At 39.2% G+C, this 25,017-nt stretch overlaps 1 protein-coding gene across 2 annotated transcripts in view; it reads right to left on the bottom strand.

The window, feature by feature from the left end:
* The window catches only part of pard3ba (par-3 family cell polarity regulator beta a), a 68,603-nt gene that overhangs the window by 17,965 nt on the left and 25,621 nt on the right, over positions 1-25,017 (bottom strand). The window contains exons 7-9 of one of the 2 annotated variants that reach the window (XM_077551518.1): positions 21,152-21,265; positions 20,806-21,060; positions 13,963-14,074 (exon numbers count right to left, since the gene is read on the bottom strand). In XM_077551518.1, coding sequence (XP_077407644.1) covers positions 13,963-14,074; positions 20,806-21,060; positions 21,152-21,265 — 481 coding nt within the window. The remainder of the gene's footprint in view (positions 1-13,962; positions 14,075-20,805; positions 21,061-21,151; positions 21,266-25,017) is intronic. The other variant, XM_077551524.1, reaches the window with a different exon arrangement.

Below are 25,017 nucleotides of genomic sequence, written 5' to 3'. Positions count from 1 at the left end.
CTGAAGGACTCTGGTCCTCGAGGACCGAGTTTGCCCACCACTGGGCTGGGCTATGTGGTTGTTTTAAATATACAATGTGTAGTTGTCTTTGTTTGATGTTTAGTTTGACAGTAAACTTGAATTGGGAGCAGCAAGAACCAATTTGAAGCCTCTTTTTTTTTTGAAGAATTATTCAGTAAATTTTATCTACTAATCTGCTGGTATGTTGTTAAGAGAGTTGAGTTCACTGCCACCATGTAGCGCTCATATCTCAAGTTTGTACATGCAAGTCAAAGGCAAAAATTGGCTGCATGCTGGCATAAAAAAAAAACATAAATTGAGTCACTTGTGCCTCAAAGCAACACTGTACCTTATATTTCCATGTATAAAATTAGCATATACAGTACACACTATTAATGTTACCACTACTAATACTATAGCTCCATTTATTGAATTCCTTTCATTGTATAAAATGTCACAAACATCTACCCGAAATGTTATGTGATATGAACAAAGTTTGCCAATAATCTTTGAATCTGAGACCACATTTAATCCAGCTCCTATTTAAATCCCATTTAATTTATTCAGCAGTGTTTATTTGTACCAAAACCCACAGGATAAGTTACAACTTGTTGTTCTTACGGAGGGCATTATTTTATTTTTTTCCTTTAATTTAGGGGGAATCAGGTAGAACGTTTTGTTTTAAGAAAACATCCTAAATTCTCACTACAAATAGTATTTCAATCTTGTTTGCACATGCTGAATGCACTGTTTGGCATTTGAGAATACATTTAGAGTTAATGTCAGTTGTGTTTGCCCAACAATCTTGATTTGGGAATTCTTCAGCTTTAGAACAGAGCTCAAGCTGCATTCTGTCACCTGAAATCATCAAGTCATGTCTTCCTCCCTTGTTGTGCTTTCTGTCAATACCTCCAAGTGTCTGTCGGTGCCTCCATCCCATCCCATCTGCCTCCTCCTCATGCCAATCCAACTCCCGTTAGGTGTTGTTTCCTCTCATCCTACCATATTTCCCCTTAGGCTCCATTTTCTTCACATTTTCAGTGGCTTTCCTTTGTTGCTTTGTCATGTTCCCAACATCCCTCACGTTATACATCATCCACTGCTGCTCCCACTTCCTGTGTCCCATTCTCAGTTTTATCTCCACCACCTTCCTATTTCTGCCTCAGGTCATCCCCCCGCCCCTTTGTCTGCATGAGTAGCTTTTTCGTGGGCCACAGCACCGGCGGCTTAGCCAGCAGCAGGCTCGCACAGCAGGAACCGCCAGCCCACACATCATCTACACCTCTCGACTGTGTGCCGGCCTGAGATGTTCACAGCACAAGGTGTGCTCAGAGGAACTACTTGTCAGGTCAAAGTGGCGAGTTGTTAGGACACAGCGGGAGCAGATAAATCTCACCAATGAAACAATACAACAGCTTTGCCGCACACATGGGGGGATTTGGGGGGGGGGGGTCGTGTGACAGCCTAATAATATCTTTCTGATGTCTTCATCTTGCACGCGAATATTCATTACAATAAGGAACAGGCAAAAACTGAGTATGAGGGGCTTTGCCTATGGGGTATGAAGCGCCATGCATAGATCAGCAGCAGCAGCAGCGTAAACGCATGCGTGTGCTTGCATCTGCAAGAGAACGTAAGCCATCGATCACCAAGACAGGCGGCTGTGCGTTTACTTAATGATGTGGGGCTTTATTTATGAAGTGATGGCCAAAGTGAGGGAGAGAGGGAAGGAAGGCAGGGGGCGGTGGGTGGTGGCAGTTGACGCAGAGACAACCCAAGGATGCGACATTAAAATATCATCAAGGTGATGGATGTCCTTACCACACACAACATTAAAGGCAAATACAAAACACAGAGATTGGAATCAGGATGTGTGGTAATGACTCGCGTGCACATGACACCCAGTAAGTGCGAGGTCCTGCTATTTCATTACAATGTCAAGTGAACTCTTGTTCATCATCCATTGAAAATTAGCAGACGGTGATGCATGCATTGCGCTTATCAAATATTTCTGACAGCATCATAAACAATCTGTGTGTTTTTTTCTATTCATCTCCTTGCGCGGATTTTTTGCTGTATCACAGCCGGTTAAAAAAATATTTGTGTTCATGTACAGTGCATATCCTGTACATCAATGTTACCATTTCAAATATTGGTCAATATATTTGTTATAAGCCAATGTATCGGATGTAGCCCCCCCCCCCAAATCCCATAGTGGTCGGGCACTAGCTTCACACACTTTCACACTTTTATCTGGCTTGCGACTCATTTCGTTCATCGAGGTGCCGTTGCTTAAAAAGAAGATAGAGGAAGAGATGAGCCTGCATTAACACAGACTCTAGTGGTTAAAAAATGCATCTGGAAAATGCCGAATAATGTGTGCGCTTCTGCCGGCACACTTTTTTTTTGTAGCCAAAAGTGGACTCAACATCATTATCACCACCCTCCTCTTCCTCTTCCTGCTCCTCATTATCATCATCAACAACAATAAACCTTACAATTGTTTTCACTTGGTTCATTGTTTGTTCTTTCCAGGAGTTTCCTGTTGCCCTTTGTTTTTGTTTTGTAGATCTTTGCCAGGTGACTCTTGGTCTTCCTCTACTTCTCTTGCCCTGCGGCTTCCAATTCAGTGATTGTCTAGTGCAGTGGTCCTCAAATGGGGGTACATGAAGGCACTCCAGGGGGAACGGAGGATTTTCAAGTAAATTTAAAAAGCAGCATCCATGCAAAAATCCTTTAAAAATAATTATTACATTATGTAAATATTTCAGGAAAATATAAGTTAATAAAATAAAATGTCTATTCAGTAGGCTATTCAATTCCTTTGTATTAAAAAACCAGTCTCCTCAAACTAGAATGGTTCAACCCAAACTGTCATATGCGATTTATTATCACCTGTCAATCATTTGAGAATTGGATTTTAAATTAATGATTTCTTTTTTTAGAACAAATCTTTACTATGATTCCACTATAATTTTTATGTGCACAAACCTTTATTTGTATCTTAGTTAATTATTATTATTTTTTTTAGTCTTTTGATTTCTAAATAGTTCACTGTGCAAATGAAATTCCAAAGTTTAATAAATCAGACAATGATGGCACCGCATTGTTTTTTTTTTTTTTTGTTCCAACCCAAAATGTTTTTTTACTGGTTAGGAGGTACTTACTGAATTTTTTTTTAATAGGGGGTACATCACTGAAAAAAAGGTTGAGAACCACTGGTCTAGTGACATTGTTTGTTGGTTTGATTGAAACTTGAATTTGAATCTCTACACTTTCTTGTCCTACCTTCTCATCTTTTGTTGATCTGACGTGAAAGAGCACACTTAAAGCTGCGCACAGATAAAAAACACGAGGGACAAATAAACCAGGGCAACTATTGGCCAATTTGTTGTCCACCAGGACCAGGCAACTATATAAGGTTAATGAAGGAAAGTGGAATGAATGTGAGAATGTTATTGCCAAAGATGTTAAAATATTATATTATTATTTGTTTCTTGTAAAACCAAGTACAAGTGAAAAAGATGAATACTTAAAATAGATAAAGAATACATAATAATACAACCTAGATTAATAATAAAGAAGTACATTTTCCACTTGTCTTATTGCACTGAAATTTGTACTTGATTGTTTTCGGCTTTATATTAATTTCTATTACTTGTGAATACAGTTCTAAGTTAAGCAGGAGAAGTTTCCGTTTTTTTTGTTTTTTTCCTGTGATATTAATCACTCAAAAACATGTATCTAATTAAATTCAGGTTTGTATCAAAAAGTTTAAACATTTCACATACACAAACAAAAACAAAAAATTCTAAAATGTGATCGATCAGTCGATTGATTGATCGGGTCAGCCGGCCCTAGCAATTAGCCAATAATTGCCCTTCTTTATTTTTCGGGGAGTTGCCAACCCTAAAGCAAGGCCACATTTCATGAATCCTGAAAAATGAAATACGTCATGTTCTTTGCCACTTAATTGGCATTGCCACCATTAAAGAGAGACTGACATTTATATGAAGATATAGATGATGGGGAGAGATTGTCATAATTACAAGTGTGACCTATTCACAGACACAGGGAACATGGGAGAATGGTCAAATTAGAGGGGCATGGATAGGCCTAGGCACAGAGGGAAAGAGTGTGGAGAGGAATAAAGAAAAGTACTTTTACATTTATGGATCCATACTGATCTAAACACACACAAAGACTCTTAAAAGCCAGGGTCAACTACACTCACAGTTGGGGCTCGCCACAGTCACACACCTTCTTTAAATGCAAACTAAACAGAAGACCTGAATACATACTGTAACCAGACTCTTAAGTTTATGTCAGTGCTGCTACTTGGGCTCAACCAGCTTGAATGAGCAAATAGACACACACTCACCTTTGCTTTCAAACGTGTATGAAAAAAAAAGAGTGAGAATCCTGTCCTTGAGCTGCGAAGCTTGCAAAAAAGCCTTTTAACCAACCGAGGCTACAGAAATATGAGCGCATAAAAGAGCAACTTTGCGGCTAAAGGGCTGATCCTGCAAGGTCGATACATACAAGTGAGCGCCACACTCAAGTTGATACTGATCTCATTGAGCAAGAGGAATTCACCAAAAATGCAGATAGCACATCACGTGTCAATTACATGTGAAACGCTGCAGAAAATAAAATCAGCACTTCTACATGCACACATTAGTCATGTTACCAACATGGATTGCCTTCGCCTTTCCAATAATACCCGTCCAATCGTACATTGTGTGGTGTCACAAATGTGCAAACTCGATGCACAAACAAACAACAGTCATCTGGACTGTTGATTATTCATGGGGGGGAACAAGTGGGCAAGCCCTATGGACACAACTTGTAAGTAAATACTTCACTAATTCCCGCCTTCACAAATTACCGAAAGATTCACTATTTAAACACTTTAGTAAAAATAAATAAATAAATCACACTTGATATCAGGTATCATAGTCCTAGTGTTACAATAGCATGCATGTTTGTGAGAAAGTCATGAGGAAAGGTTTAAAAAATGTTGACACTCCTTTGTATGTTTACCTTGAGCATGGTGCACAAGCAGTGTTGGTAATAACGGCGTTTAAACTAACGGCGTTAGGTAACTCCGTTCTTTCATAAACGGACTAATCTAACTAATTATTCTCCCCATATTTGAAACGCCGTTATTGTTATTGTATGCAAAGTGCATTGCGTTACAATTTATTCATAAGTTTCAAGCCCCGAAGTAAGCTTTACAAGATGTAGTGGAAAACTTGCTGAAAATGTCATTTGCGCCCAGCTCGAGGCACTGTTCTTGTTGGACTTCATCACAATAAAAGTGCCTTGACAGCTGAATTGTGTAGTGACTTTTATTTTGGAGGAGCCGCAGGAAGCGTGTCACAACGTGACGGATGTGTCTTCCTTCTTTCTTCTGGACCTTAAGGCTTAGCATATTTTAGCACTTAATGCTTAGCATTTTAGCAAAGAGTCCACGTCCTCACCTGGAACTGGTTTGACAACTTTGACAAGAGTGACATGAATAAAAAATAACAGTCGAGATTTGCTGAAAAACGGCCGCCATGACGAGCGATTTATTGACAATTCTGTTCCACCAAGAGCAATATTGCGACTCCACAAGCACCATAACAGCGAAAAAGATACCGGTAAGTCATAGCGACACACTCACCTAGTGTAATTAATAGCGCCAATAATTGTATTTCTCTTATTTCACGAGTGTTAAACACGTGAAAAGTGTAGAAAGAAATAGGCTCACACTCATGGAGGCGATGAAGTGACGTTTGTATGTGAATGATGCACGTTAAGCCTAGAGTTGGGCAGTTTTCTGACGTAAAGTAATCATTAAACATGCCTTTAAATGTGTTGAATAATAAACTGTAGATATATCACCATTCTAACATATTTGAAAGTGTACAAAAGTATATGTTTTTCAGAGAGATCAAGTGGAAGCTGATGATTCTGAGTAAATATAGTAGTAATTATGGCAATGATTTTGGCCAAGATAGCATTGAGCACTGTATATTTCATAGCATTGGCAATTTCTTTTATATATTATTGATTATAGCCCACAACAATCATAAAAAATGCCCACGAAATCCTGGAGAGACTGGCGAGGACTGTCTACAAATTACCTATAGAAGATATGTGCCACACATCATCATAAAGCCAGTTTTTATTTTATTTTTGTTACTCTGATTGCTGTAGTAACTGGCAGTGGTAGAGCATACATCACCACTCCAAATGTAATGAATTATTATTATTTTCATTAATATTATATGACATGTCACATTATGGAGTGAGGCATTTGTGTGACATAAATACTCACAAGAATAAATGAAAACACCCTAATTCCTTGTATAAAAATATAATAAAATCTAATAATAATAATAATTATATATATATATATATAATAAAAATCCAAATTGTTTGACATAAAACATTTTTTTTATTTAAGTAGTGACAATAGTAACTTTTCTAAGCAAGTAATGAGTAACGTAAGTACCGTAACGTTCCCAACACTGTGCACAAGTGATGAGCACGTCTGCCTCACACTTTTTATTCTTTGGATTCGAATTGCTGATGCATATTCAACATCCATAAGACAAAAAAAAGAGCAATCAAATATATATAAATGTATATCCTATTGATTTTTTCTTAAAAAAAAAAAAGAAGATATTTGGTATTGGGGTAGTCCAAAAGTAATGAAAAGAAATCAAGTTACATTAACTTAATATTATTGAAGTTGGATAATTATTATTATTTTTAAAGATGTTAGTATATCGGAATGCATATTAAAAGTAACCCTCCAAATCCTGTGTACATGTTCTTTCACATCATATGCACTCAATTATTTTTAATGTTTTGGTCATGGACTAACTGCTCCAAAAGGAGACTGTACTGCCATTCAAACCCCACCCCCCCCAACCTTTTTATGATTACTACTCTAAGTGTCAATAAGTCAATAACTATAAACATTGAATACAAGGATTCTTGATAGCTACGCAGATGTGAATGTTCATACTGTCATACTACTTCTTCAGAGAGCACATCACTGTCATGCTGACTTATACTGCTTGACAAGATGGTAATGGCTGCCATAATAAGCCAGCTGCTTTGACGTATCTAAAGATGGGGCAGACACAGGCACAGCTTTCTGTTGATATCTGTGGTCAGATGCCTGTGGAAGACTGAAGGGAAATATAAACTGTCAGAAAGGTTCCAGGACTGGTGTCACAAAAGATATTTCAAAGTTTTCTACTTCAATGTGGGCTAGACTATCAACCAGCACGTCTACAGGTGAACGACATTTGCCTCATTCAGTACAAGAGAGGAGGTGAGAGTTGTGGCTGGAAAATGCGTGGCTGCTTCACTATGACATTGTCTGCTCACATTGTCCCGAGCATCTGACAGTTCCTGGCAGATTAGAATATTGTCACGTGTTGTAGAGCAACCTCACTGCTCACCCGACCTGGTTCAGTGTGATTTCTTTCCTCTCTCTCAAGCTCAATAATGTTTTCAATAGGTCCCATTTTGAACACATGGATGACATCCAGATGGCTGTGACGTTGGCGCTCAAACACATCCGTCGAGAAGTGCATAAAGGCGTGGCAGAGAAGGCAGAGAAAGGGTTAGATTCCAAGGGAATTGTTTCAAAGGAACAAACTTGTAGTTTGGATTTGAAATATATCTTTAGTGACGCTAGTCCTGGACCTTTTCTAAAATGCTTCTAATTAGTGTCTAGGCGAGAAGTCGTCATCCTCCAACTTCTCCCATCATGTGCGTCCTGCTATGGCAAACCATTTGGATGAACCGCAGGAGAAGCTGAAGAGGATGGTGAAGATGCGTGAGATGTGTTAATTTACGGTGTCGCAAATTGGAAGCTGCCAAGTTGACGGCAGAAAGTTTTTTTCCGCACTGCAAGGAAGACTGGCACAAGTGCAGGTGTATTTTCAGTGTTAACGGCGCTGTTGATGGTTGTCGTTGTATTCTGTGATGCGGATAGTATCGACAGTGAACATCACGACGGCAGGTGGCATGTAAACAGATCTTTGGTGAGGCAAAGTAGCATCGTCTTCTCATTGACTCATTTTTTTAAAGTGATTTGCTATTTTGGTTATATGTATCAGCATATGTTCCTTTCTGATTGTTTATTCAGGTTGTTTCATGAACATGTCACTCGCTAGAGAAACATTCTTATGAAGGATAAGAGAAGAGAAGAGAAGAAGGTCATGTTTGTTCTGGAAATTCATTTTGGTTGCTTCTGTTTACAATTTGTAATGTGTAAAAAGTGCAGACATTTGCTGATTAAATTTTTTTCTCGCCTTCATTTATTTTTGTAATATTGCGATAATAACAAAGGCCCTGATAATGATGGGCACTATAATCATGATATACAGTAAAAAGAATAATTATACCTTAACTCATTCACTCCCAGCCATTTTCACTGAAGCAACCCCCTTTGATCCCGGCTGTTTTACTGGATTTTGACTGATTTTGCAAGGCCCACAGAATATTGTGTTCTATTGCTATAAAAACATGAAACCTACTAAAAGAAAGATTAGAGTCTCTTCTTTCATAAGGAAAAAATATATATTTGTATCTGTTTTCGTTTTGAAGCAATTAGCATTAGAATATAGCTAAGTTACATCATTATTCACGAACCTCTTCAAAACACCGGGGGAAAAGAGCTTGTTGCAACATGGCCCTGGTTAATCACTTATACTCTACTGCCACCTGCTGGCCATTTTTGTAATAACTACCATTGCTTTAAGTGACCTTTTCAGGTCAGAGGCTGCATCAAAGCCTTCTTTATGCTCTAGCATAATAAATAAATAAATAAATAAAAACATATAAAAACGTTTTTGGGACCATAGCAATATTTAAAATAGAACATTTTTTATACGTTTTTGGGAGCAAACGAGTTCATAGATACCTGCATACACTTGCATTTTGTCATTGGATCCATGCATTAACTGACAAGTTAGCAACAGTGTGGAATATAGTAACTTCATTTCTAAATCTATTTTCAAAACAATACAACAAACTGAGGATGTAAATATAGAAAGGTGCTCTGTTAAATAAAAAAAAAATGGTGTTGCACACAAAAATGCATCAATGGGTGGCAACACACTTCCTTTATTTTTAAATATTTTCCATTGTCTCACTCAAAATTACATTTCTTCCTTTGCTATTTTAGTTTCATCTTTTCCTGTGTAACTTCCAGGACATTTATTGTCTGTAATTTCCCGTTCTCACAATGTGTGTGTATGTGAATAGGAGCAATGTGTTTCATTAAAAGCTCCTTAGGGGACAAACACACTTTTATTTCTTACTGCTGGCAAGGCTGTCTTTTTATGGGGTAGAAAACCAACAATCAGAGGGCACACCCACGCCGGCTGCACTTTAATTGCATCAGTGTTTGGATAACAAGAGAGCGGCAGCTAAATGACGGGAGCGACACACGCTACACAGGGACATGTAATGAGCGACACAAGCCTCAGGCCACAAAGAAAGCAGCTGTGTTGTGAGTCTATGAGTGGCTAATGACGACCAGTGTATACAGCTTCATTGCTGTGAAGAAAGGAAACAAGCGCAGCGGGAGGCAGGTTGAGGTTGGACAGTAAGGCCATCACATATTTCCAGCCATGCCTCTGGTTGCGTCTTTGCTCAGTAGAGCCTTGTGAAACATGAAGCCAACTTTGAGGAATTGCCTTTGCAACTTACTATGGTCAAGTCAAAATACTTAAGTATGACTTTTGGCATTTTTGGATTTACTATTTCAAGGAATCCCATTCAAAAGAGGCTGATAATTGGCTATTGATTTCCATGAAGGTAGACTGATCTACATCATTTGTGATATTTTTTTTCAAGCTTGATCAATGAAGACTCGGATAACAGACAAGATGACTTTAGCAGAGTGGGCTGGTCAGGAGAAGCCATTACAGAACATTGAGGGGGCACAACAACAACAACAACAACAACAACAACAACAATAATAATAATAATACTGTTCCAGTACGGTACAATACAGTCAATGACAGATTGGAAAATAATTGAGTGAAAAGAGCTTCAGAAAAAAAAAAGGGTTGATGGAAATGTCACCAGTCTAAAAGATGTCTCAATAAATTAAATGAAGAGTAGACCAGGTGCTGCCTGGATGCCATAAGCCAACTCCAAATGTTAGCAAGTGAGCTGCAAATAGGCCACGTTGGTAACATTGTATACCTATATACATATTTTATAAATTTTCAAGTTGTCATTACCTTTGCAGAGAATGGTGTGTTTTTAATCAGATTTTTTTTGTTGCAAATACAGTATATTTTTGTGCAATGTTTTGATAAATTGTGGCTCTATTTGGATGGCTTCTATTTCAGTTTGAAATTTAAATTTGAGTGGGAATCCATACTATGATTACTTCACCCTAAACATACAGTACAGGTCAAAAGTTTAGACACACCTCGTTCAATGTGTCAATTGCTTTATTCTCATTACTATTTACATTGTAGATTCTCACTGAAGGCATCAACACTAAGAATGAACACATGGAGTTATGTACGTAACAAAAAAAAGGTGAAATAACTCGAAACATGTTTTAGATTCTAGTTTAATCTAAATAGCCAACCTTTGCTCTGGTTACCGCTTTGTACACTCTCGGCATTCTCACCTCTGGGAACTCCTTCAATCCTGTTGGAAAACCATTTCAGGTGAATTACTCTTGAAGCACATCGAGAAAATGCTAAGAATGTAAAATAAAAATCATCAAAGCAAAGAGTGACTATTTTAAGGAAACTAAAATATAAGTACATAGCTCCACGTGTTCATTCATAGTTTTGATGCCTTCAGTGAGAATCTACTATGTAAATAATCATAAAAATAAAGAAAATGCCTCGCATGAGAAGGTGTGTCCAAACTTTTGGCCTATATTGTATATACATAAAAAACACATGTAATGGCAACATTTCATTCAGAATGCACATTCTAAATTTTAGAATGTCCAACTATGGCTATATTCACCCAACAGGTCAATTTTGATATTTTGTTTGTTAGTTTTTTTGCCCATATGTGACATGTACCTGATTTAGCAGTACAATTCTGATTTGTTGAAATCCAACATGGGCCTCCTTTGTATGTGGATATAAATTGAATATGTTGTTGCAGTATGAATGCTCAGGTCGCGCTTACCTGTACACATCCAACCTAGACATCATTAACTCTTTGACTGCCAAAAACGTTAAATTAAGTTTAGTTAAAACCTACAGAGGGCCGCCAAGTACGTTAAAAGACGTTCTCCAATTTATTTTATTTTTTTGGGGGGGAAACGGGTGGAGGAAAGCCTTGCCCAGCTGTGGTGAAAGTTTCAAGCAGATCTAGTTAGCCTAATGACTATTTTTGGCCCCTAGATGGCAGCAATGACTCTCTTTTGACAAGATTGGGTAGGCGTCAGTAGAAGACGTGAGGCGGAGCTAGAGGTGACAATGGCTGGGGAAGGGAAGAGAACATGGCGACCGGTTCCAAGCAGCTCACACTTGAGCATTTTTTTTCAAAGACGAAAAGCATCGACCAACGCTAAAGAGCACATTGATGACGACGATGATCATCATCGATGATGATGATGGTGACTCCGAGGTTGGAAGCGTTGACGCGGCAGTAGAAGACGTGAGGCGGAGCTAGATGGCTGAGGAAGCAAACAATGGCGGTTGCAAGCAGCTCACACTTGGGAATTTTTTTCAAAGACGAAAGGCATCGACCAACGCTAAAGAGCACATTGATATCGATGATGATGATGGTGACTCCGAGGTTGACGCCGAAGTTGGAAGCGCTGACGCGGCGGCTATGACGACGTCATAAAGGTTCACGGGCTAGCGATGCTAACACCGGAAAATGCGGAGCACAACCGAGCGCGCTCAGGCGGACGTTCAATTGGACGACGAAGAGTACCCCGAGTCCAATGGATATTCATCGGAAGAGTGTGTACAGTCTGCTACTTGCTATTCCCCGGAAAAAAAGGCCGTCAAGAAAGTGGAACGTCTGCACGCGAAAGGGACAAAATCGAAAGTGAAAGTAATCTGTTGTGCAAATTCTGGTCCCTCTCCTTGCACACAGGAGAGCGTTACAAAAAGAAAAGCTGTATTTGAAACATCCACATAATTGTAAGTAGTACCACAGTTGCACACATTTGTAAATAGTTTGTGAAATTGTTTTGTCAAATTGTTACACTGTTGAATGGAAATAAACGTATTTTGCAATCCAAAAACACTTTTTCATTGTTGGTGGTGGTGTATTACAGAAGTAAAGCACTATTTAGGTGTTTGTGGCATCATTCATGGACAAAAAGAAGTGTAGAATTCACTAGAGTTCATGAAATAACATCGTTTCACAAAAAGCTCTTTTTCTCCGCTTTTTGTTTCAAAACAGAGCATTTCGGTGAAACTAACCATTTTCTATTGTTGATTACTGAAGAACGGAATAAGGTAGAAACAAACTTTTTCTGTGGACATTGAAAGATCAGTCAAAATGCTTAAATCGGCTGGCACTGGCGACATCCCGTTTCTGAAAACGTCTGGCAGTCAAAGAGTTAAAAGCCAAATTGGTGCCCTGTGTGGGCGGGTGAGAGTGCTTGGGAAACTATACTGTACTCACAATCGTCTGTGTATCTGCAAAGTTGGTTAATGTAACAGTGTTTATTTAATATTTGATTTGAATTTAATCCAACTTGAAACATGAAGCATAAAGTGGACATTTATGATGGTAGTAATATTACAGTAATAATATTACAGAGACAAACTTTTCCATTCATGTAAACATTTTTGAAAAGCCAAGAAAAAAATGATTATGACATTATGTAACTGTCAATCCAGCAATGCAATTTTGGAGCTTCTGAATGTTAAGTTAAGTTAAAGTACCACTATGCCAGATCACCTATGACTAAATTCCTTTCAACTCCACACTGTCCCATTTGTCTGGGTCATTTGTCAATGTGTGACAATTGGTGGTAACCTCTTCCACAGTGGTTCTGTGTGCTGTGCCAAGTAGGCAAAATGTGTTTTTGGAGCAATGCATTTATATAATGGAATTCAGAAATGCGTAATTGCCTCTTCCACTAACAATTCCATAATTTCCAAACTTTTTCTGACAATTTGCACTTGCTCTCCCAAACGTTCCACGATGAAAACCATAACAACTACCTAAAGCACAACCTCGTTTAAAAACACCTGATGCAAAACAGCACGTGCAATCAGTTAGAGTGAACTCATAATTTAGTGTGTGTGCTATTAGTAAAACATTGAAGTCTTGGTAAAATGTGCAACAACTCCACCAATATCGCAGGCATGCACTCAGTTATATAATATATAATTTAGCACCTTTAGCGATCTTTGTAAATCAAACCCAAAAGTGCAGCTTCTGCGGATGTATCTTGGGAGAAATTTTTCAAGGATGTGTGAAAACCATCTTGAAACCTGGTTTCAAATTGAAAAATGCCACTTTATCATCACGACTTTCCACAGTTATGCTTTTCTTCTTTCTTCACCTGTCTTTATATTCTATGTTGACGGAGAAATACAGCTCCAGCGGCTGGGACAATACGCTTTTTCTTTAACAATTTTGCCATGTGGTTCGATAAAATAATACAATAAGTGGCACTTCAAAGCAATGTTTCCTGGATGAATGCCATTAAAATGCCAGTAAAGGGTGACTAAATATATATATATATATATATATATATACATATAAAGGCAGAAACTATCAGTGGATGTACAATTTCAATGGATGAGAGTGTGTGTAAAAGTTTTTAAGACAAAATTTAAAAGAAGTGCTCCTACAGTATGTTAAATAACCTACTCCACCCCCCCCCCCCCCCCCCAAAAAAAATAAAATGTGCATAATCAAATCTTGTGCAGCCAGATGGTGGCTCATTTCTATTTCTTTATGTCAGGTAAAGAAATCAAAGCATGTCCCACTCACCCGGTGCGGGTTGTTCTCCAACACTCTACGCCGTGCTGCGTCCAGCTCCTCGTAGCCTGGAGCCGCTCGGGCCTCAGGATACTCCCGCCGCATCCCCTGGGGCCGCTGATCACTGCAATCAGATGCACAAGTAATGTGGGCTGGAGTCAAAAAGCGTACGATTCTCATGAAGGATAAACATCCACGCACGTCAAGAGTCTGTTCATACTAAAGCAGAGAAATGAAAAGAACATGATACACTCTGCATCATCTTCCCTCACATTATTTGGCTGCATGGTGACAAGTCGATAATCGAGACTGACAAGCAGACCGATAACATACACAAAACAGCCTCTCAGCTTGCATCAGAATATGAAGGGAACTTTTCAAGGTGCAAAAATCTGAATACTGTGTACTTCTTGAATCCACCACTCACTGCAATTGAAATACAGCAACAACAACAACTTGGATGCCTTTACTCATAGTTACAGTACAACAGCTTGGAATGCTGACCTGCAGGCGCTATTGACTGTGACAGAGCAATAGGGAGCAGATAGAGAGGTTCACCAGGGAAGAGAACAGCCTACAACGTTATCTCTTTTTAATGGTTGACTGCGTGCGTTAGTGTGTATGTGTGTGAGTGAGGACGACGTATTTGGAATGCATATTAAAAACTGCAGTTTACAATGTGGTAAAGATGGTGACCCTCCTGTGATTTAATGTAGCTCTTTTCAAGGAGAGAAGGCTGAGTCAAACACTTCCCTGTGCCAGTATTGATATGCAAAGTGTTGCCATTATTCAACTCACGAGTGCATATGCGTGTCTGCAAGGTCCTCGCCAACGCTTTGGGCACAAAACTCAAATCTTAATTGTGCCCGCAGGAGCACTAGCACACATGCTTCACTTTTATCAAGATAAATAAGTAAAGTGGGATCAGACCATGTGGTGCTTTCTTCATCTTTCCGCGTTTCCAATGCTCAGAAAAAAAAAGTGTGTATATGCTGGTGAAAATTATTTTAGGGGTCCTGAACATGACTCCTGCAGTCACTGAGTAGCATGAATTGGAAAGAAAGCAGCTTCACCTATTGGCATGGTATTCCAAACAGAATGCACAAAAAAGTCTCAAAGACCAAACACAAACTAGCCGAAAGAATATGGACGAAATAGGTTCATCAAAAAACGATCCAAGCAAGCGTCTGTTTGAATTAAACAGCAAACGCGGGGTGAGTGTCTGCCTTTTCTTCTCGCTGGCTTTTTACCATGTGAGTTTGCACCGGTCGGTCGCAGCAGCTCCCGGGGTCATTGCGCACAGGAGAGGGGTGTCGCTTGGTGTACAACATTTAAGTGGGTCGAAAAAAGACAGAACTGCAGAGTACTGCAGTACAGGTGAGCCACTCTTTCTCCTGCAGTGCCTTCCCTTTTTTTTCTTCCTATAAGAGCCCCTCGAGTGCTTCCACTTTCCACACATTCTGGTGGCCGTGCTAAATACTTTAGCTAATGTTAGCACTATTGCTATCAACAGTTTTAAACAAGTAAACACTTATTACTATCTCCGGGTGGTGACAGACCTGTACAGGACACTGTGTGTGACTTTGCAGTCCGTTCCCGAAGCCGATTAGCTAGTGCGAACAAATGTATTTATTTAATTTTAAACGTTGGTGAATATGTGAATGTGCCGATTTTAAGTGCGCCACACCTTGTCCGGCCGCACGCATCCGTCCTCACCTGTGCGAACTACATTAACTATAAGGTGCAATCGCACCGCCAAAAAATGCTCAACCCTCGTTTGGTGTTTAATATACCATTAGCCAACATGTCTGCGGTGTGGGCACGTTTGAATTTATATTGTGCTTGGTTAAAATGCCAGTGTTAAATAAATATTCATAATAATATTATCATTTCAATAATTTATAATGAATGCAATGATAGTAAAAATTGGCATAATTTTTTTTCGGCGTTTCAGTTTTCAGCCAAGAATTTTTCATTTTTGGTTTCGTCAACCATTTTCATTTCAGTGCATCCCTGAATAATAATAATAATAACAATAATAATACTTTGGTGAGGCGAACACAGGGAACATGGAGATGGAGGGTGGATGAGGAGCGGAGTGATTTTGGGTAAATTCTAGCATTTGTACTTAAAGAAACTTACTAGGAAATTGGGGTAAAACAAGTCCCAATTTGAATCGGGAATCGTAGAGAAATGGTTAATGATCAATTGTAAAGCTTTTGTGCCTACCCCATCTAACGTGGGAGGAATATGGTGCCAAAAAGCAACCTCCTTTTCATATACAATGAAGCAAGGTAACAAGAGGACTGGCCATGCTGCTGCCATCTTAATTCACATTCATATCTTGATTGATGCAGACAAAATATTTCATTGCATGCCACCCATCTGGTGCCGAGCCCATTAACCAATACCTGGTCCCTTAATTAGAGGCTGTGAACGAGTATGCACGTTACTCTACAAATGAAACAACACTGTAATTACGTCATTGCGACGTGGTTGTCATGACTGACAAAACCAACATCATCTGATTAATGTTCCAGGGGTGCTACGTTCCAAATGCTGCAGCAAAGCTCTAAATTCTTTCACCCCAAAGATGTTGATGGGATTAGATCCACCATCACAAGTTCTTTCTCTTGGACTAGACTACAAACTCCAAAGTAGTACACTACAAGTACTTTATATTGGTAAGAAATTCACTAGGGCACTAGTGATGCATGGTGGTGTAGTCATACATATGCAACTCTTATTAGAGCATCTGACTCTTAATTTAGGGGTCTCTTCCGAGTCAATACATCTGGATACACATTTAACAGTATAATGACACACACACTGATTCCACTGATAACTAAAGAGTGAGGACAAAATGAAAGAAAACACAAACAATATATTTAGTATATTTGGGAAGGAGGAGACTAAATAGAACACGTGCTATGACACATGACTGCTTCTATATTTCTCGCCACTTATTTAGACCCAACACACAAGATGAGTGCGAGGAGGAAGCTTTCTTTGCCGTCTGGATGCTGGAGGTAGGCAGACATCAAAGTGTGCAGTCAGTGTTTGGATTCCAGGTGTGATACTTGGGATTTCCAGACAAGCTCAGAGGAGTTCCCATTTGGAAGGCAACTTAAGAACAAAGAGGCGAAGATTCAGGAAGGTACCTTCGTCTATTCTTTCATCAGCCTCACTGAAAAGTAGAACTGCCTCTCAGTGTGCTCGTTAAAAGAACACGAATCAGAACATTTCATACAATTATATGTTCTTTAAAACTGATCCACTTCTGAATTCATAGGTTGATCTATGTTGTGTATGTTCAGAGACAAACAAACACATCTACAGTTGTGCTTGAAAGTTTACAAGGAAAAGGTTTACTGGTAATACCCATAAAATCCTAAATACTGTGGCAATTGTTTTGATATTTTCAGAGGTCCAAGTTGACCTGAGTAGAGATGTGCATGTTAATTTTGGTAACAATTCATAGCATATTTGTTTCATTAACTACCACATTTACAGTTGTGCTCATAAGTTTACGCACACAGTTTACTTAGAAAAGGGATTTGTTTTGGTAGAAAGCTTTAAAAAGTATTCGGCCATATGTCATTCTTTCTTTTCTTTTCTTCAAGACAAGTCTTCCACTGCTCTTTTATCTCTTCAGACCGCTCGCAGGCCCAGCTACTGTATGACAAGGGCCCTCTGCCGTAATACCTTTTGACAACCATAGCTAACCTTTTCCCGCTACAGGTCAGACTCGCGCACGGCACTAATCAAATGTGACGCCCATCACGACACGCACCTGCCATCCCAGGCACTAATGAAAATGTCCCAGCAGTAAAATAGGCAGACGCCACTTGGGAGTCCACTGTTCATAGCTTGACAGGAATGGGGGTGGGGTGGGGTGTTGTGTTCTGTGGATGACTTGGCTTCAAAAACATTTGGATAAAGCTGTGTGGAAATAAGTGTTTCACAAGCACATGCCTCTCATCTCCTACATGACTCTTTTTTTGCACCAATGAAATATAAAAGATGAGGGGAAGCAGGTGGGATTTTTCCAGGGAACACAGTATGCTAAAGACACACAGGATGGCTTTAATACACAGGGCGTTCCATATTTTTGCATATCATTTAAAATATTATTATTGAAGTAACTAGATATCCTTGGCACTAAATTTGAAACAACCAATTTCACAACTCTTTCCAAATGCTCAATATGCACACTGCTTGTCACAAAACACACATTAAGTCGATAGTCCAACTCCTGCCGCACATACTCTATCATGTCCTGCATAACATTTTCCGACGCATCAAAGATTCGCAGCTTAGAATTGCTGACTTGAATGACACAAGGCTGCCCCCTCAAAACACGACTTACAGCAAGACAAGAAATATGTTGTGTGGAGTCTGTGATACTTCTTGATCTACTTTGACGAAAACATGCCACAGAAATGTTACTAAATCACCTGGGAACCGTTTAAATGGAAGAATGTGCCTCCTTTAAACTTAAATCCACCACACACTCTAAGAGATAAGGCCGAGTGCTGCTGAATTGAAGTTGCACCGTGTGCGGGGTTCTGAAACTAGAGAGAAATTAGAGGAAACAACATCACAGATGTAATGAAGAAATCTTTTTGTTACTTGAAAAGCACAGGTGTATTCAATTAATGAGGATTGCCAAATTTTGTCCCATGGGGTATATGCCACGGAGGAGGCAGGACTTCCGACTTCCTGGTTTTCACACATCAGCTTTGTTTCCGTTTCATGTTTGCGACGTGTGGGCCGCGTCCCAGTTCTTGCGCTTCCGCCTTTGTGCCCCTCGGTTGCGTGTTCCCGTCGTCGGGTGCGAGTGTGTAGTGTTTCTGTCCAAGTTGTCCGAAGCATTTCAGAGAGTTGAGACGACCATTGGTGGGAGCGCATGGTTGGGGGGCGCAGGGGTGGGGGTGCAAGTGTTGGAACGCGGCCATCAGTGACCGGAAACGATGCTGATGTGTGAAACCCGGAAGTCCGTGGCATCGACCCCATTCTGTCTAGTTCAGCGTCATAGCTTGGTGTGCAGCAGGCCATAGATAGAAAAAAAAGTTGACAAAATTGGAAATATTTTTTATCATTTTTGGGTGATAGCCTAGCCTTTAACATGGGACATTCAAATGAACCACCTTAAAAGGAACTCCGACTGTAATGACAAGTTTGCTCTATATTATTTATTTGGTTTTAACTAACATAATATATGAGATTCGTTTTTCAAAAATCATTTCCAGTTTAATAAATTTTATAGAAACTTTATTTGGACGTACGTTCCTAAAGGGACGATCAAAACTCTTGAATGCGTCTTGTGAATGACGAGAGCACGGCGAGGGGGAGTCACCCGCATGGATCGCATGTTGTTTCTTTAGGAACGCTACCGAGGCTTACCTTGCGTTCTTTATTGCCGTTTCACATTGTTTGGCAGAGAGCCAGCCGCAGTTCTACGTCACCACGCACTGAATGCGTTGCGACGTAAATAACAATGTACGCCCAAATAAAGTTTCTACAAAATGTATTAAACTGGAAATGATTTTGGAAAAATGAATCTCATGTTAGTAACAACCAAATACATAATATAGAGCAAGCTTGTCATTACAGTCGGGCTTCCTTTTAACTAAAGACACTCAAAAGAAACACTGTATGTAAGCAATGATTCATCATTGGACCACACACATACACATTGTTGCTAGGTTACACATAGTTTTCTCGTAAAAATAGGCTGATTAGTTGTCTGTGTGTGCATATTTCTGCCTGTGAAAGTGTCTGAGTAAATGTAACACCTGCAAGCAGTGTGCTTGTGTGGGCCCTTGATCAGCCAGACTTACAACACAAAGAGCTTGAATGAAGTTAGACACCAATGATTAATTAATATGAGGACATATGCTAAAACACAAATAAAAATAAAAATAAATAAATTAAAGTTATGGGTCAATTAGATGTCACGGGAATACATGGAATGTCATTGCAAAATAATATTCACAATGCCTTTCAGTGATTCCTGGAGACTCTCAGACAGAGAAGGCTCCTCATCCATCATGCTAATGCTAAAGACAAACTCATACACATTACCAGCAAAACAGGGGGTGACACAGCGAGAAAATGAGACTCACCCACCACTAGTGAATGAGTTCAAGTGATCCAACAGATTTGTCAGGCTACTGGACTGTGGCTAATTATCTCAGCTCCCTCTTTGTCTGCATCCTCCCGTCTTCAACATACTCTGTGGCGCTAACTTACAACCCCACTTTGCCCATGTTATTTGTCCCTCCTTCTGCCATGTCTTTCCATCTGTTCCCTTCTCTTGTCATCCTCTTTGCAATTTGCAAGTCAATAGCATTTCCTCTCAGAAAGTTTAGCATGCAAGGAGTTTTAAAGTAGCCTGTATTATTTCAGCGAGGAGATGATACATTTGAATTATAATTCTCTTCAGATTTTACACATGCTCACTTACAAAGCTAAATTTAAAACGCTCAATTTCCAAAGCACCCACCGTTATGATGTATAATTCAAAAGGAAGGACTGCATTGAGAAACTTTGTGTCTTTTTAAGCACTTAGATGCTGAATACTAAGGACTCTCATCTGGTTGGATGAATGTGATATGTCTTTTTTTTTTTTTTTTATCACTACATAACCTTCATCATCCACGTAAATGGACAATAAACTCACCTTTGACCACCACATCACGGATGCACAAAAACAGAGTCACATGACGCTAACAGTTATCCGCAAACTCTACATACCATTAAGGTACTGTATGCAAACTTGAGCACACGTATACAATGTATACATATATATGTGTAACCATTGATTCTTGATACTCTCTCCTGCTGTCTCACTTTTCTGCAGGTTGTTGCCTGGACTTGTTGACCTTGGCATAGAGCCCCTCCAACTCCTCGGCAGAGGCCTGAAGCTGTTTGGTCTCTACATTGGCGGGAGTTGCAGGGAAATGGGTACGGCCAATCGGCTGCAGTGAGTTTGGCTGGAGGAAGTTGTTGATCTGGGCATAGTTGGGGTCGTCGTCGTCGTCGTCTTGCAGATCGGGGAGGGAGCGCGGGCCTGAGTTGTCGATTTCAGTATACTGCGGATCGTAGCTGTTAGTGGCAAGGGTTAGGGAGAAGGGAAGATATCGCCATGACTCCGATGTTCACAGTTGTTTCATGTCAAAGTCGAGCTGATTCCTACCGCCGCTCTCTGTTGTCAAAAAACCTGTCGCCTTCCTCCTCACTCCAGGCTTCCAGTTTGTTATTTGCCACTTTCACTGCATCTTTGCTCTTGTCCTCTCTCTTCTTACCGAACCTGCACAATTAGCAGAAACATCTTTTAATTACTTCAGGAAGATTAATTGTTTGCTGACTTGATCTCAGAAACTCATCTAAACCTATTAAGGGCAGGCTATTTTCCTAGAAATAAATTTTAATTTTCTTCATTAGGATGACAATCAAGAGAGATTATGTGTGACCATGTAGTTCAGCATATGAGGCATGAATATTTAAGACTTTTATTACGTATGATGTTAAGCTGCTGCATCTCCCGTTTCATATCATGTTTGATCGTGCAGCCATCATTAAGCATTTGCCTTTAAATATTTAAGATTCTTTCATCTCATCCTTTTCTCTGAAAGTTTGCTGAGGCAATCTAATGTCTGCGTTTATCTCATTAACAGCAAGCCACTTTTCATTAACTGCTACAGAAAGACATGCGGCCTGAATGGTAACCCATTGGTCACTTGTTCAAGTTACCAACAGAAGTTCTTTACACCCATAATGTAATCCCACCAAGGTTATTTTAGTTAACTAAAACTAACGAAAAAAAAAATAAAAATTAAAAAAACAATTTCGTTAACGAAATAAAATAAAAACGAAAATGCTTTTAAAAAAACTAACTAAAACTAACTAGAATTATAGAAAAACTGTCCTTCGTTTTATTATTTGGTAATAAATTTAATGCGTGAGTTTTTGGGGATGATTTTAAATGTGATTTTAAATAGATTTATTTTTATATTAACCGGAATAAGGACATTTGAAAGTGTGTCACACAAAAGTGAAGTCATCTAGCAGCAGCCAATAGAAAAGCACCATCAGATGACGTTGCTCCCATGGTGTTTTTTAAATATTGCGCACAAGTAATACACTTTTTTTTTTTTTTTTTTTACTAAAACGAATACTGAAACTAACTAAAACTAAACTAAAACTAAGCGTTCATGAAATAACTAATAACTAATAAAAACTAACAGAACCACCTTGAAAACTAATTAAAACTAACTAAATTTAAAAACCAAAACTCAAAACTAAATAAAAACTAACTAAAATGAAACATTCCAAAACTATAATAACCCTGAAACCCACACTGCATTACCATCACACCTATAACATTTCTCTTGCCTCAAAAACAGCAAGAGAGCTACCACACTTATTTCCTTTTGTCAAGGCTGCACCAAAAGAAGACTGCTAATTAACTCACTGCTGCCATGCACGACCCGGCTTGGTCGGAAAAGGAACGAAAGTGCCGTTACCTTCATATGCACCATCATCAAGCGTTATTATATTTACTCATTATTATTCAAAATAGCCTATTTATTTGATTGTGTAAGCTGTTAGATAGCGTCCCTCTCCAAAGGCATACTGACGCAGTTCCTTAATTAACATTCCAAGGGGGCAGAGGTCCACAGCTGGACTCATTATACCTGCATTCATTAGGAAAAGGCAACCCAACTGAGGTTTGAAAGAAAAAAAAAAGAAAAGAAAATCCACACATATAATGAGGGTGGGGTTTCAATTAGAGACATGTACCTGCCATGAGGATGGTTGTTATCCCGCACTCTCCTACACTATCCTCAAAACTTCCACTTAAACCCCGTTATGGTGAACCAACTGTGCTAACAGCCTGCCTACGCTTCTTTCCTCTTTACTTTATTGCAATAGATAACTGAAAATGAACGAGAAACATTTTAATTTTTTTGCTTGCTGCAAATGAAAATGTCACTGTGACGCTATTAGATTTAAAAAAACAAAACAACCAATCAAATATGATTCACATATTGAACAGATAACAGCTACAAGACACAAATGTCATCCATATTAAAATCCTTTATTTTACATTAACTAATGCATTGCCAATATATCCTCAGGATCTATTCACGTAAACACACATGGATACACCACATATACTTTCTCAACCAACCCACTAACATGCAACAAGTTCTCGTATGTATAAAATGCAAGACAGCAAGCTTAACCTGCCAGTGGTGTATTCCACATTCACAATGAACCCTGCTAAAAACTGTTATAATAACATTAAGTATCATGTATTGGCTGCATCATGATGATCTACAGTATTGAATAGAAGGCTACGGCACAATTTCAAAGCACACTAGCTATAAGCAAAGCAATCTTAACAGAACTATATTCAAATTGAAGCATTCATGGAAATAGCAAAAGTGAAACAAGGAAATTGTTTACTTTTCTATTTTACAGATTGTCATCCCGCAACAGGAAATTGAATTTATGCTTTGCTGTATATTTTGTGTGGTGTACCAAACAGAAAACTAGATCCACATTCATACGAGCACGGAAAGGTGTTAGAGGACAAACAATGCTGCACCCCTTGAGTTAAGGGGGTCAGTGCTTTGCTCAAGGGCCACCTTGACAACAGTCATGAAGCAGACAAGCAACAAGACTCAAACCTTCCGATTTCAAATCCAAGGTCATGACTGATGAGCTACTGTAACCCCTCTAATGTAATCCTGTTAAGTCTTGTACTACAAAGGTATTACTTATAGGTAACCTAAAAAATAAATGTGGAGCATACTGAACAACATCGAGCTGTGGCTTAATTAACGAAGATGTTTAACATTTAGAGAAATCCAGACTAATAGCTTCAATGAATACATAAGAGAAGCAGAGGGAAGACCAAAGTGAGAGTAAAAAATAGGCGAGTGTAGATGAGCGAGCAAAAAGCGCCAATGAAATTGCTGCTCATCTTGGGAGGAATAAGGAGATTAGCTATAGACTGTGTAGAGGCAATGCTACAGCATTGAGGCACCGGAAGAACACTTAATCAGCCAAGCAGAACTGTTATCTCAGTAATTAGATTGCTCTGTATGTATTTTGAGAGGAACGCACATATCTCAGTGGAGTTTGCTGCAAAAAGAGAGAGCCCGCTGAAAAAGATTAACACTGTAGAGTTTTGTAACGGAGCTTTGCTCTCCTTCATGCTGATAGGTTTGGAAAATATTCCAGGCTGAAAACCTAATAACATTCACAGCACACATACGCAGTGTCAGTGAGTACTCTTTCAGTTAGAGAATGTCACCCAACAACAAGGTCAAATTGGGCCAATGAAAGGCTTAGTGGCATCTTAACAAGCCATACCAGGCTCGCCTATGCTCAATAATCTAACATAGCCAGTAGGTACCAGTGTTTCCCTAGAGGCACAATTTTTATTACACAATTTTTATTTATATTTTTATTCATTTTTTCTTTTCGGACACATCATTACAGGTTACATAGATCACATCAACACTGACATCTGAAAGAAGGGCTGACGCGCAGAAGCCATGGCTAATATAATCTATTAACGAATGTCTTGCACCTTCTGTTAGCAATATGGCCCAAATCATCTTTTATAAAATGCAGATGTTACCAACAAAAAGAGGAGAGAGTGAGATAGGTAACTATCTCGTACGATAGAAATGCAAGGGAGTTTTCTGGGACTGCTCCAATGTGATCTGTTCGGGAAAAGGCGGGATATTCAGTACAAGTCATCAAGCTGATTGGGAAATCCGGCGACAATCAAACTTTTTTTTCACCAATCTCGGCAGAGGATGAAAATGTCGTCGTCGATGTAGGTTTAAAAAAACAAAACACAAACATCTTGCTGTTTCAGCAAGGAAACTGTGAGTAAATGTGCGACAACACAATTAATTGCATGCAATCTCTCCATCAAGGTTTGTTTGTTTCCCACGGCCTTCGGCGCTTCTTGATTTCGTCACAGCCGTATATGCCGTCCCCAAACACAATTTTGCTTTGTGATTGGTCCGAACCACCAGT

The sequence above is a fragment of the Vanacampus margaritifer genome, chromosome 1 (genome assembly GCF_051991255.1).
Source record: "Vanacampus margaritifer isolate UIUO_Vmar chromosome 1, RoL_Vmar_1.0, whole genome shotgun sequence".
NCBI classification, from domain to species: domain Eukaryota; kingdom Metazoa; phylum Chordata; class Actinopteri; order Syngnathiformes; family Syngnathidae; genus Vanacampus; species Vanacampus margaritifer.
Note: the sequence above shows the minus strand (reverse complement) of the source record. Positions and strands in the feature narration are given on the sequence as shown.